The sequence below is a fragment of the Austrofundulus limnaeus genome, unplaced genomic scaffold (genome assembly GCF_001266775.1).
Source record: "Austrofundulus limnaeus strain Quisiro unplaced genomic scaffold, Austrofundulus_limnaeus-1.0 Scaffold219, whole genome shotgun sequence".
NCBI classification, from domain to species: domain Eukaryota; kingdom Metazoa; phylum Chordata; class Actinopteri; order Cyprinodontiformes; family Rivulidae; genus Austrofundulus; species Austrofundulus limnaeus.
In genome coordinates, this window is record NW_013952621.1 from 476,024 (window position 1) to 489,709 (window position 13,686).

At 38.2% G+C, this 13,686-nt stretch overlaps 1 protein-coding gene and 1 long non-coding RNA gene across 2 annotated transcripts in view; one reads left to right on the top strand and one right to left on the bottom strand.

Annotated features, from left to right (window-relative positions):
• The first annotated feature begins 3,193 nt into the window (after nucleotides 1-3,193).
• Nucleotides 3,194-4,915, top strand: LOC106525226 (uncharacterized). The gene is made up of 3 exons (XR_001311092.1): nucleotides 3,194-3,668; nucleotides 4,113-4,259; nucleotides 4,361-4,915. It is a non-coding gene; the product is annotated as an uncharacterized LOC106525226 (long non-coding RNA).
• zc4h2 (zinc finger, C4H2 domain containing) overlaps nucleotides 4,753-13,686 on the bottom strand; it is a 13,647-nt gene continuing 4,713 nt past the window's right edge. Inside the window, exons 4-5 of the mRNA XM_014019382.1 lie at nucleotides 10,272-10,434; nucleotides 4,753-5,448 (exon numbers count right to left, since the gene is read on the bottom strand). Of these exons, the coding sequence (XP_013874836.1) occupies nucleotides 5,335-5,448; nucleotides 10,272-10,434 (277 nt within the window). The 3' untranslated portion in view covers nucleotides 4,753-5,334. The remainder of the gene's footprint in view (nucleotides 5,449-10,271; nucleotides 10,435-13,686) is intronic.

Consider the following 13,686-nt stretch of genomic DNA (forward strand, 5'->3'; position numbering starts at 1 on the left):
GGATAGCACAGTACTAATGTTTGAAAATAAGCTGCTTTAAAGTCACCATCAAACATAAATTAAATCTGCCATAAATGCAGCCACTCACTAGAAACTTATCAGCGAGTAAAACTTTATGTGTTTTACTTTTAATAATATAACTGTATTTCTTACAGATTTAGTCAGCCGTACACTTACAGTAGTTCTTAGTGTTTATAAGAGGATGTGTTAAAACTCTGTTTAGTCAAAGTTAAACATGAAACATCAAAGTTCATCACAAGTGGCCCTTTGAGGGCCACCATAACAATCATGTGGCCCTCGGTGAAAATGAGTTTGACACCCCTGCTCTAATGCAAGAGTTGGCWGTTCAATTCCCCACTATTCAGTCGCATGCTGAAGTGTCCCTGGGCAAGAAACCAAACCCCCACTGCCTCTGATGTGATCAATGTATGATTGTGATTTAAAGCACTGATGAGTCTCTACAGATTGTATTATACTGTATGTATTAGATTTGTAGAGATCTAGTAAAGTGCTGAATGTGTGTGTGAATGGGTAAATGAAGGCACAGATTTTACTGTAAAAGCACTTTGAATACCCTGGTTGGATAAGAAGGTGCTGTATAAGTACAGATCATTTAGTTTCGTAGAATGATTCAGGATATTTTGGAGTTAAAATACATCATAATGATTCTACTGTGATTTACTTTCCTGTTTTATTTGTATTTACTCTGCACCTTTTCTGTTCCACATCAGATCAGCAATTAAGAAAAGGCTTACACTCCCCACCACCACCACCACCATTTTTTTCCAACAGTAACAAATATTACAATTATAGGATGTATTATACAACATACCTAAATTTCTCAATTTTCCAAGAGTGTATGTACCTGGTGCACTACATGATTCAACAAATACAGCCATAATGTGACAAGAGCAGTCTAAAACCCTGTGTGTCATTTAATTATGCTTAAACGTACATGACATCGTAAATTTTAAAATCAGGTCAAAGTTACCTAAAGACAACAAGAGCATTGCAGCTGTGTATTTAGTTCATTTCTATTGTTTTAGCGCAAATGATGTCATTTAATTTGGAAGGGTGGTGTGTGGGGTTAAATATCGACTCATATGGTTTCTGGGGTGATCATGCAGTATATCTCTAATCTACTTTATACTGCAATCACAATTTTTTTATTGGATGTTCAGTGATATAACTTTTTAATTATGTTTAGGGAGTGGGGTGGGGTGTTCATTAGGGACGTCCCGATCCAGATTTTTTGGCTCCAAATACAAACCGATTTTTTTAATGATTAGTCTTTCCGATACCGATCCGATGTCTTTATTTCTTTCCAAGTGACAAGGTTGGTAGTATTAAAGCAAGTCCTGCTGTTCCCACCACGAGAAACATCCAGTTTGCAGATTTTGCAAGATGCAGTTTCAGCATCATGGTTTTCCATTGAAAAGTGTTCCCAGACTGTGGACATGGTTGCATACTTGTGTGTGTCTTGACTTCTTAACGACAGTTGTAAAGCATGATGATGCTGAAAACTGGATCGGCCCGATCATGACTAAATCCGATTCTACCCGATTTTCAAAAAATGGCCATATCTGCCATCAATACTGATATTGAGTGTCTGATCGGGACATCCCTAGTGTTTATATATTTTTATTATTAATTGCAAAATGTTTAATTTTATAGTTTTATTTTTCTGTTATTTGTTTTGCTTATTTTTATTACTGTTGAATGTTGTTTTGTTTTTATTATCTGGAGGACTACAGATGTAAATTATCCTTAGGCTAAATCTGGTGCAATCCATCAAATGTTTTTATGTTTATGCTTTAATTGCACATTTTCCTACTAAATTCATTCATTCATTCATTCATTCATTCATTCATTCAAAAAGAAAAAATAAGTAGGTCCACTGGATGGGTTCTTTGGTGAAATGTTTCGTCTCTCCTCCAAGAGACTTCCTCAGTCTGATGAGTTTCAGGTGAACTCAGCCTTGTAAGCACTGCCTCCACATGGACAAACAGGTTAGTCACATGCAAAAGAGGGTCATCGCCTAACAATAAAGCTTGATTGGTTCTATTGTTCATAGAGGGTCATGTGCCCCATCACCTGACCCGTGTCGTGTTATGTGTATGTAGTGAATGCAAGTGGGGGTTCAATGTCCCCTTGGTTTTGTCCCTCTTTCCCTCTTTGTGTTGGTATCATTGGGGCCCTGATTCACATCTTTTGCTCACAGGGGGCTGAGTCATACGTGCAATAACTGGAGGACAACTGGACACGAAGTCCTCCACCTCTGTTTAATGGTGGACAGTTTTTCTTCACAAAGATGGCTACCTTTACTCCTCTCTCAAACTAAAGAAGAATCCATTCAAAAGACTTACTTATTTTTTCTTTTTGATTTTTTATACCTGTATTACTGAGATGCATCAGGACATTCATTCATTCATTCATATTATTGTGGGGGGTCATAACTGAGATCAGTCAAGGTCCGGGAACACCTTGAAGTCCTCTCAGAAGACCTGGAAGAGGTGGCTGTGGAAAGTGATTTCTGGACCTCCCTGCTCAAGCTGCTGCCCCTCACGACCCAACTCCAGAACCAGCAGAAGATAAAGAATGAGTGGATGGATTGATATTTTTTACCATTTACAAGTTGTTGTTGTTGTTATTATTATTATTTTACATTCAAACCTAGAAGGTTCTTTTTAATCATCAAATCTTGTATCAGTCATACCAGGCACTTCTACATGATCTTCAATGAAGCCTATATATGTTTCATTTTAAAGTATTAACATTTTCTTAATCTGCAAATAGAAACCATCTGCAGTCAAATAGCTCCCTCTAGCACAGATGTGCAAAATGTAAACTTACATTTTATAAAGTAAAAAGAAAACTCTTACAGTTTATATTCATAATAGCAATAACAATAATACTCTTTTATTTTTGTTTTTTCCTTTCTTTTGCAGCTAACAACACTGCATTTAGCCGCTTGTCCTACGGATATATTAGCTTAAATTAAACCATTAAATTATTAGTGTTAAATTAATTTATTTAAACTATAAAAGTAGGTAATATCCTAAGCATAAAAATAGTTAAATACATGTGCACAAATCACGTGCTGCAGACGTGAGTCAACTCGAGAGCTGATTGCTTCCCTTCACTTTCTCTTGCCAACCACCAGATGGCGGTAGAGGCGCACGAGTGGCAGGAAGTGCAGCGGATGTAAACAAAAGGAGAAAAGCCATTTTCTCAATGAAATAATACTGAGCTTGTTTACGTTGTGTTGTATTTTAAAACGATTAAATGCCACTGTTTTATTTACACCGGTAATATCTTAACGTTAGCGCTGAAAAAAATTAATGTTATCGTCGTGACTTTGCCCTGTTTTCAATCTAGATTAAATTGTTACAAAAATGAACGAAGAAGAAGMTGTTCAGAAATATTGTAGCGCCATGATTTTTCGTGTCAGAAACAAACACGGGTCCGTTCAGACCTCAGAGAAGAGCCAGAAGAGACTCAATCAGCGAATGSGACCTGGAGGGAGGACTGAGGAGGCTGAAGAGACGGCTCAGACCGCAGGAGAGAGCAGTCCTCCACATGTGGGTCAAGGTCCCGGTGTCCTGCCTGTCCCCCTTCAGCTCATTGCACGGCTGAGGGTCAAAACTTTCAAGGAGACGCTAAGACGAGTAAGGAAGCATTTGTTTCCCCCTGTACTATTTATTTTATTTTTGCTCCTGTAGTTGTGTGTCTGTTAGCAAAATATCTCATGAACCACTGGTCAAATTGTACAAGAACTTTGTCTTAAAACAAGACATTTGCAGTCAGCTGTTAAAAAAAAACCTCACGAACCACTAAAAATTATAATGAAGCTTCAAGTTTTCACTGCATTCAAAACTGCAAACATTAACTTGTGGATTCAGTCCAGTTCAAGATGGCCACCACAAGAAATGAGTTAGTCATATTTACAGATAGCTAAATCTTGTAGTAGCTGAGAGTCATTCAGAGCACATCCTCTGAGCAGGCCATCATGTGTCTAACAGGCATGTGATCTCAGATTAAAACTCTTAATTAAAGGCAGTGTGTGGGTTTCCTTGCAGGCGTTTGATTCCWGCTGTTTGTTTTGGTGACAGGCTGCAGAGGCGGAGCTCCCAGGTTCCTGCGCCTGCAGGGCGTGTGAGGAGGAGCGGGCTTCACTGGCCTTGACAACTTTTATCTGGAGGAAGAAGACACAACTGCAGCTCCAAAAGCGCCGAAGGACAGACAAAACACAAACCTGAGTGAGCGGGCTTTAAGGGCAGATCGGTTCTGGTGGCCACATTAATATTTATGACGCTTGGAGTGTTTAGACTAATTGTCTGGTTTGTCCTCTCTGTTCCAGGATTAGGCTCCTTTTGGAGGGAGTCGGTGCAGAAATCTCCCAGAGCCTTCCGATGCCCCTCGCTGGATTTGGGGAGGAACTTCTTTGGTGAAAATATGCGGGTCACAGCAACCTGGGGTTGCCGTAGCAACCACTAAGGAACGTGGAGTTGCCCTGGCAACAGATGAAATGAGGGGTTACCCTGACATAAACACTACAGGAACTCATTTAACAAATCCTCGCTGTCCTTTTTCAGACCGACAGCTGCAGCCATGACAGTATATGACAGCATTAATAGAGTGAAAGGTACCGTGATGCCTACGAGCTAAGGCTGCGCATTCACCAAATTACAGAGACGTCCGTGTCTAGAAATTGTTTTGAGCCCAAAACAGACAAACTAACAAGGTTCGTAGAAAAAAAAACATCAATTTATTTTCTCCTGCCTGTGTTAAAGTTAAAGAACAATGTTCAAAGCAAACGCGCCTGGCCCTGTTCCCAGTGTTGGTGGTCACTTTGAGCACTGTAAAAATAAAACAACGCTGTAGTTAACTCAGCTATTAAAACCAGTCCACTTTATATTGGCAATAAAACACACAACAGCCATGACAGAAGGCATGCACTGCAGGAAACAAAGAGCACAAAAACACATCAGAGGCAAGAAACAAAGAGGAGCAACGTTATTTAGACAAGTTCACTTCTTGCATTATTGCATTTACACTGTTCTGAGGCTAGTAGACTACTGTGGGAGTCAACATGTAAACACACTGAACGAAGCGCTGATGAACACAGACAACAAAATGACATMACTATATCTATAATCAACTGTTGACAGGCTCTAAAACAATTCCCTAAAACAGTTTACTTAAGTGGAGGCCGGGTGGAAAACGTCCCGAAGCACAAAGCTCGTGAGTTCAGTCGTGTAGGGAGGTCTGCGAGCTGACCCCAGATCAGTGCGTCGGAGCAGCTGCTGCTGAGGCTGAAGGTGCCAGGAGGCTCTACTCGTCTGGCTTCCTCTTGGGTTTTTTTGGGTTGCGTGAGCGGCTTTTGGCCTTGCATAACGGACAGATGGGAGCGTTGCGATGGATCTGCTGGTGGCAGGACAGGCAAGCCTGGAGAGGACAGAGGTTCAGAGGAAACATCACGCTGCTCTTTGAGTTTCGTAAGGAATGCAGCAGTTAGTCGCCTGTTTTAGCAGCAAGCATACAAGTTTCTAAATGTCTCTTCTCGCTCTTGTTTTATCTCGAATGTAGCAGCTATCTCAGTAATAATTATCTTTGCCGCTCTGTGTTTGAGCGCGTCCTCACAGCTGTGCGCTTCATGAACAAATATGTTTGTTTTCTTTTCAGTCAGGAAGGAGCCTGCTTTTGTGTCAGATTCAAAATATAAAACCTCATTCCTTAACAAGTTTGTATTTTATGACAGCAAAACTCAGAAAAGTTAGAGCTGCAAAACTAAGGGCTGGCTCACAATTTAACATTTTCACAAGGATACAAACTGTAAGCTTGTTGTGGGGCAGGGGGTTARTTTTTTTGATACGCCCTGTCTAACTGACATGTTGCTATTCTCCCTCCTGCCAAATTTTATTCTGTGTCTGCAATTAACGAGTGCTGTCAATAGCACTAATTAAAAAGCAATAAAAGTGTTTTATGTAAAGTAAGTGGTGTCTAACATTAGTGAATGCAGCCGTACAGTATGAAAGCTGCCCTCTCTGAGACGTGTGGCTCAGGTGACTTCTGGACTCTGCAGTTTTGAAATTCATCCACTTTCAATAAACTGATCCTTTTGAATGTGATGCTGTGGATGTGGAAGGCTGTGCATGCATTGGATGTGTTTTTATAACTTAGGCAACTTTGCCAGCTTATAGACAATACCTGATGCACTTTACATTATTTAACTACTTTTGATCATTATCATTTTGCTACACTGGTGGTTCATGATGATGTGTTTATGATCAGACAACCCTGACCTGTAAAGAGAGGATTTATTGTTTTTAGTTGTCATTTGTACTTTTTAAACAACTCTAGCGTGTGATAACCATAGCTTTACCAGTACAATATCCCTATAAGCAGATAAGTTTTATCTCTCAGCTTTACCTATTAATATAAGTTTTTGTGAAACATTTTTTCTGTATGCTTTCGGAGTGGAGTCTCCAAACAGAGTATGTTTTGWGTGAACACCTTTTGTATTGAATTAGATTATTGGTGTCAGGTCACTAAGAGAACTGGGGCGCTGAATTTCAGAAGTTAAAATGGTCAGAAGTTTACTGGTCTGCAAAATACTCCACCTTAAAACAGTGAAACTGTTTCAGATTAATGTTTATCAATGAAAAGCATGTGGATAAAACTGTCCTGGTGGACAAACAGGAAATCCCTATAAATTAATGGATGTGTTGATGTAAAAAAAGGCTCATAAATTATAGAGATTTTTTTGAAAATTTGGGTCTGGACAAGTACGAAATTTCAAAACTGAAACAATGTAAAAACTCTTCACCTCTTCAAATGTCAGAAATTTATTCTTTAAGTCATTATTTAAAATGTAGCCCTAATGTCATCAATGTTGCAAGATTTGCAATTCCCACAGGAAGTAGATGCGCCTTCAGTGATTCGGCTCCCATTAAAAACTAAAGTAAAATGCTGTAATTAGCATTTATTGTCGTTTAACATATAAAGTGTGAAGCAGAGAATGGACCACATGTTTCCAAGCTCACTCTGCCCTCTTTGTTAAACCAGACGCTATTAAAAGAGCTGTAAAGACGAGTCAGAGTGCAGCGGTACTGTAATCCTGTGGTGTTTTGACTAAAGCAGATCAGACAGGTCATTAAGACCTCAAGACACTTGTCAACTTGCAGAAAATAAACCGGCCTATTATGTCTGTTTTTAAAGGCTAGTTTCTGCTTGAAAGTACACACAAATGTTTATTTGCACTATGAACCTCAGTTTCTATTTTTGTGTGCAGTTGGAGGAAGTCGTCCCACTAGATCTACATCTGCACGTCAAGATATTTTGTGCGTGAGCAGAAGACGCAAGTTGACACAGTCTAAATAAAATGCTGGGTACATGTCCTTGGTCAAACACCTTTAGCACGTCGTTTGACAATAATGTTGCTCAAACCAAATCAGTTTAAGATATGACAATCCTGCACTTGAAAATATAGATGGTTGTAAAAGCAACACAAATCACAATATTAAATATGTTGTTTTTTAACACCAGATGTTTTTGTCTGTAGCTTTAGCAAAGTATCTTATAAACTACTGGACAGATTTTATTAATTTTTTTTAGAAAGTAATTATTGGATGTAAACAATTTCCCCCAGACGACTTGCCAAGGCAGGCGATAGCGGATGGGGGAAGTAGTGGAGCAGTGAAGTTTCTAATGCCACAGTAGCAGACTGCAACATTGCTAATGCTAGGTGCTAGCCACTTATCCTGTTGTCACAATCTTTGCTGGACCTGGTTCTAAATAAACAACGCTTAGCCTGATGGAGGCAAGTAAGGCCTGGTGGCCTGCCAGGGTTATAATGCACTGGGGGAAACCCTGACCTAAAACTGGTTAACTTTTAGTACCAATCCAATTCAAGATGGCCACCACAGCTGCTCTACCTTACCCAACACAAAAATGGCTTTAACTCAGTCAGTTTCACAGATATTGAGTTTAAATTTGGTGAGGTAGTAGCTGAGAGTCACCCTTAACAAATACTTCAAACACTAATACATCTCACAAGATATAAGATCACATGGGATTACTTTCGAGGTTTGAACAAAACAAGTTCATCCGTTACAGTTTAAAAACCCAGAATGAAAGGCGGTGAGTGATGCATTCCCTCAATAAATCATAGACGTTTCAATTTGACCGCAGGTGATCACAAATATGCAGATCAACAACACCCGTTAAAACCGGTAACCACAACAAGTCAGTGTTTCTGCCAACAGAAACGTATGCTGCTTTATTTCCCCCCAAGACTTGTTACAACAGGCAGTGCAGATGAGTGTATAAAAGATGGCTGAATTCCATATAAGGGTAGGTCCTGCTGCCTAGGCTGGTTTGTTGTTCGGGTTTACTCAAAGGAAGCTGAGCTGTGTCGAGCCTAAAAGACCGGAACGCCTGAGTCTTTGTAGTTTAGGAAGTTATACATGGTTGCAAATGTTAAGTACCGAAGAAATCAACTGATGGCAAAATATAATAAAGCATTTGTGAGGCTACAAAATCTCAATTAATTATGCTATAAATGTGCGTGACCAAAACAGGAAAACAACCAAGGAAACACTTCACATCACATGAACTAGTTTTATTGAGCGTGAGAAACATTGTGACATTAGGTGTAAATCTAACACTTCATATTGAGATACATCGCTGCACTCCCTCAAACTGAACACAAACTAATTCTTCTTGGCAAAACTCTTTTACAAAAACTCATTTTTTGTTGTTGGTTTTTAGTTTTGTTATGTCCAAGTGTCTTTCCAAGCTACAGCTGGTGGTTTATTTTCAGTTTTGTTTTTTCAATACTTGACAGATTTTTCAACTTTACTTTCAGCTCATTCAGATTTTAATGTCAATTCTGAAGTTGTGTCTTTATTTCTAAGTACAAACATTGCTTTGTAAAAATACTGGAAAAGTTTATTTTTTTCAAAGAAATATCATTAATGAGCAGAACATAGATAAGACACTTCTGTCACAGACGTAAACTATAGGTTTATATGTAGATTAGGACAATTTTTCACATGGTTGTATTTTGACCTTTTTGTTGTTTAACACTTTGAAGATTTTGAACACTTAAAAAATTGAATATAAAGAGCAACACTTGGTCTTAAACGAACTAAAACGGTGGCCTATGGTGAGCTGGGAGGCACAGGGTTTAAGTCTTGAATAAAAAAATTATTTTGATTAGGAAATAAATTGTTTAAAGGTTTATTTTGCATTTATCTCTAGCAGACATGTTGTCAATGAGAGTAACAGAAATTATATTTGCTTTCATATAAATATGTTTAAGATATAAATATTTGTTAAAATATATTGTTTATTTGTTAAAGATTATATTTGAGACAAAGTTTCTGCACATTTTCTATTTTAAAAATTTATGCTTTTTAAGACTTATGTCTTTCAAATAAGTCAATTTTCAAGCATATTTTACATTAGAATGTAAAATAGTAGGGCTTTATTATCTCGGTTTCATTCACCATGAAAAAAAACAAACTTATTTTAATATATTTCGATTTCTGGAAGATTTGCAATCCTATTTTTTTCTTTTTTTTCAGAATTAAAAGTGGACATCATGATAATTCGGTTTATCTTTAATTTAAAAAGTGAGCAATCATTAGAGATTTTGAATTTTGTTCTTTAGAAAATACATTAGTTATCAGAGCCTGGAAACACAAATGTTTCCCAGTATTCTAATTTCTTTATTTTTTTAAACTTATCCAGACATGGAAACCACATAACTCTATAMTTCTCCCGACAGTTAAAGACTCAACAGGAACTCGATAATAAACCATTTAAATCRAGCTTGGATGTAATAAATAATGACTATGTGCATCATGAGAAATATACTTTGCTTGTTGGAGAAATTTGGATTTTTACTTTTTAAAAATTCAAGTCTGGAAACAYAAATGATTGTTCATACTCTGTTTTCTTCCATTCTTAATGAGACCTCTAAACCACTAACAACAAATTCTACACTTTTACATCTTTCAAGACTGCACAGGACCCTTGTAGAGTTTAAATGTTTTGTTTTTTTTTTATTTCAAGTCTAATGTCATGCCATTTTTCCTAATATCTTCAAATTTCATTATATTGATGTTGGAGTAKTTAAACAGACGTGCTTCTTAAATATAAAAATATCTCAGTGTGAATGAAAATGATCTTTTTTGATTTTGCTAATCCACTGGCTATTTAGTATTCCTTTTTTAAGCACTAACTCAGAACAACAGGACTGTTACCTTCATCGGTGGAGGCTGCTGTCTGAAGGTGGCCGTCTGCCGGGCATCCTGCTTCCTGGACACCTGAAGCTGCTGTGCTGCTGCTGCAGCGGCAGCAAGGGATTCTGGGATGGCGGGCTCGTGCGGCTCCTTCTGCCACTCTGCTTTCTGCTTCTCAAAGTAGCTGTTCGAAGCAAAACAAAGAGAAGCAAAACTGCTGCAGAGCTCACAATTCACTTCACAGTTGATAATATTTAATTTACACTGGAGATCTTAAAATTACAGAAGAGCTGTGTACAACTCTGAGCAAGACTGATTTGGTAAGATCACGTGTGTGTGCGTGCGTGTGTGCGTGCGTGTGTGTGTGTACACATGCAGGGGAGGGATGGGAAAGAAATGTGGCCTTGGACTTTATGACTGGCCCTTTTTCAAAGATAAAAAAAAAGCGATATCCCGTTTCATTACCCTCTCTGGTTTCTCTCAAAATAGGTCTGGGGTAGAGTAGAACTTCGAGCATTCACTGGACAAATTTAATGACATTTCCTGTGAGCACGATCAAGCAGATTTATCGGCCCTTTTACGAGCACAACGTAAACATCCACACACTTAGCACTTTTTTTTTCCCCCACATAAAATCTGAGTCATTCTAGTTTTTATTCAAGTTAAAATTTCAGATGGATTTCTCTCCCTTTTCTCCCTATTTTCTGAGGTGTGGAGTGCTCATTTTTGTGCTGATATGTCACTCTAACATAGTATACTGAAACGTACCCAACAGGCTTTTGAGGTGTGATTTAATTTTCTTCAAACTTCTCCGTCACATCTTGTCATACAGTAACATAGGAGACTATTATTATTAGGTACAATTACTCCAGACACGTGCAAATGATGGTTCTGACATCTCCTTTCGCTTCCTCATAAATTTCTCTCTGCTCCTCCGATGAGCGAGGCGAGCCAACCGAACCGAGAAAACCCACAGTGGAATACAAGCTGCAGGTTTCTACRTATCATTTCTGCTCAGAGAACATCGAGGAGCATGCCACCAGGAGGGGAAGGGCTGACGAGAACCACCTGGCCAACGATGAACTCATCACCCGAGCCTCCACACAATACACACACGCCAACACTGACAGGCCAGCCAGGCCAACAATGCTGTAAGTGCACAGAGACACACTGAGTCAGAGCTCTAATTGCAGCTAAGTTTTTCATTTTTTGAAGAGAAAAATCCATACAAAACAAACATGTTTTTTTTACTTTAAGCGTTTTTAGGACCTTCTCATTTTAACAGGAGTAGATCTACACAGGGTAGCTTTATTTTCGGTCTGTATGGAAAGATTTGTCAAAAATGATCTAGAACAGTGTTTACCAAAGTTGGGGTCGGGACCCAAAGTGGGGTCCCGAAATATCAGGGTGGGGTCCTGAAAAGATTTTCTGAATTAATTACATTTTTGCCTTAGGTGTTACAAAGGAGTGAGTGTAGTGTATTTAAAATGGATAAATATAGTATAAAAATGTTTACTATGCCCGTGTTTAGTTGACCTGATACAAATGTTTATCATCCAAAAATAGTTGGGGGCTCAGGTCTCTGCTACTGTTATTTTGTGGGTCAAAAGCTGAAAAGTTTGGGAACCACTGCACTTTGGTTCCCAAAGTTGGGCTTGGGACCCAATTATGGGTCATGAAGCACCTTGGATAATCTCCAGAAATCAATTTAAAGGGTAATAAAATAATTGCTGATGTAATATTTTCCCTATAATTATTACAAAAACACAAAATAAGTAAAAATAAGTGTTTATATTTGTGTATAAGCTGTTTAAATAGTCAAAAAGCCTGTGTTTTTAGGGTTTTTAACAAAGTTTGTGTACTCAGACCAGTAATATTTGGGGTCACAAGTTTTGCCATGAATATTTTGTGGGTCAGAAAATAAAAAGTTTGGGAATCACTGATCTAGACGACATAAAACGAAAACACAACCTTCAGTGCCATTAAAACATTAATTATAAATAAACCAGCCATCCATCAGGGCGATTACCAGCCAAAGGTACGTCCGCATTTCTACAGAGGAAAACGCAGATGAGAAAATTAAAAATAAATCCAACTCTTTGACTTAAAATACCTGAGGGTCGAAAACTTAAAAAAGCTTTCCTCCTATATTCCAGCACCATTAACTATGATTTACTCCAGCAAATTGTACAATCATCTGCTGTTGATGGATGTCAGCCGGCAGTTTGTGCTGCAGGAAGCCTACTTGTCAGACCACCCTGATGTACCTCCAATTTTGTGGATAACGCGGATTTTCTGAAGCCTGAAATGGGTTTATTCGTCACCATTATTTTTTGTCAGTTCCTAAAGCCAGAAAGTCTGGACAAATAGAGAATAAAAAAAATAATAATCTCATGTGACTTTTTCCAACCAGACGACRAGTTCACCATGAGAATACCAATAATGAATTTAAAAGTCTAACATTAAAATGATTTTTTTTAAATGGGGTTCTGTGGAAACGGTATAAACAGTTCAAATCAGATCTGTTGCACTGCAAAAAATTGTTCAAGTCTTACAAAGTATTTTTGATCTTGTTTTGAGACTGATATGTGAAACAAGAGCAGAATGTGTTGGATTATTAATCTTGTTAGCCTGGAATTTTCAAGAAGTCTTACCAAAAGAAATTGTCTTACTGAAATGGCAGATTTTTTTCTCTTAACTTCAGAAGTTTCAGACTATAATCTAGTATTTTACTTATTTTTTAGATGGTTAATTTTTAGGGGTGCACGATAGTTATCAGCCCGATATCAGGAGATTATGATGTCATACTTATCGGTCCGATATCATAACAAACAGAACCGATAATATATGTACATGTTTGCCAGCGTGGCGATGAATTATTTTTATCCTTTTTAGTCGAGCCGCTGCCTGTCCAGCATGACTCGTGCAACGTTCAATTGGCGTCGTAAAAAACAACTTTCTTACTAGAAAAATAATTAGAAAACTCCGTGCTGAAAAACAACCAGTCATTTTAAGAATTATTAATATTATTTTACCAATTAACCGTATATGTTTCACACAAACTTTATAATTATAAACATCGGAACAACTACTCCCAATTTGAGAACACGTAATGTCCATTAACTCCTGAATGCAGCACAGAGTCTGTCTGCTAAAATGCTAACAACAACAAGCTAGCGTTCAAGAACTCATTGAGACTTAAATCATTGCTGAGACTTTGGACAAATCCAATAAAATTTCCAGAGAGGACGCAGATCTCAAGCACTTTAACGATGGAAATGATGACAAGCAGCCGTTCACCCTCGCTAAAGACCGAAGCTTTTATCTCCTTGTTAACCACGGTTTACCATGCTGAACAGCTGCTACCTCTGTGTGTCTGCCTGTAAGTATGATGCGGTCGTAATGCATTCACACTCTCAGAAGCACTGTTTCAGGT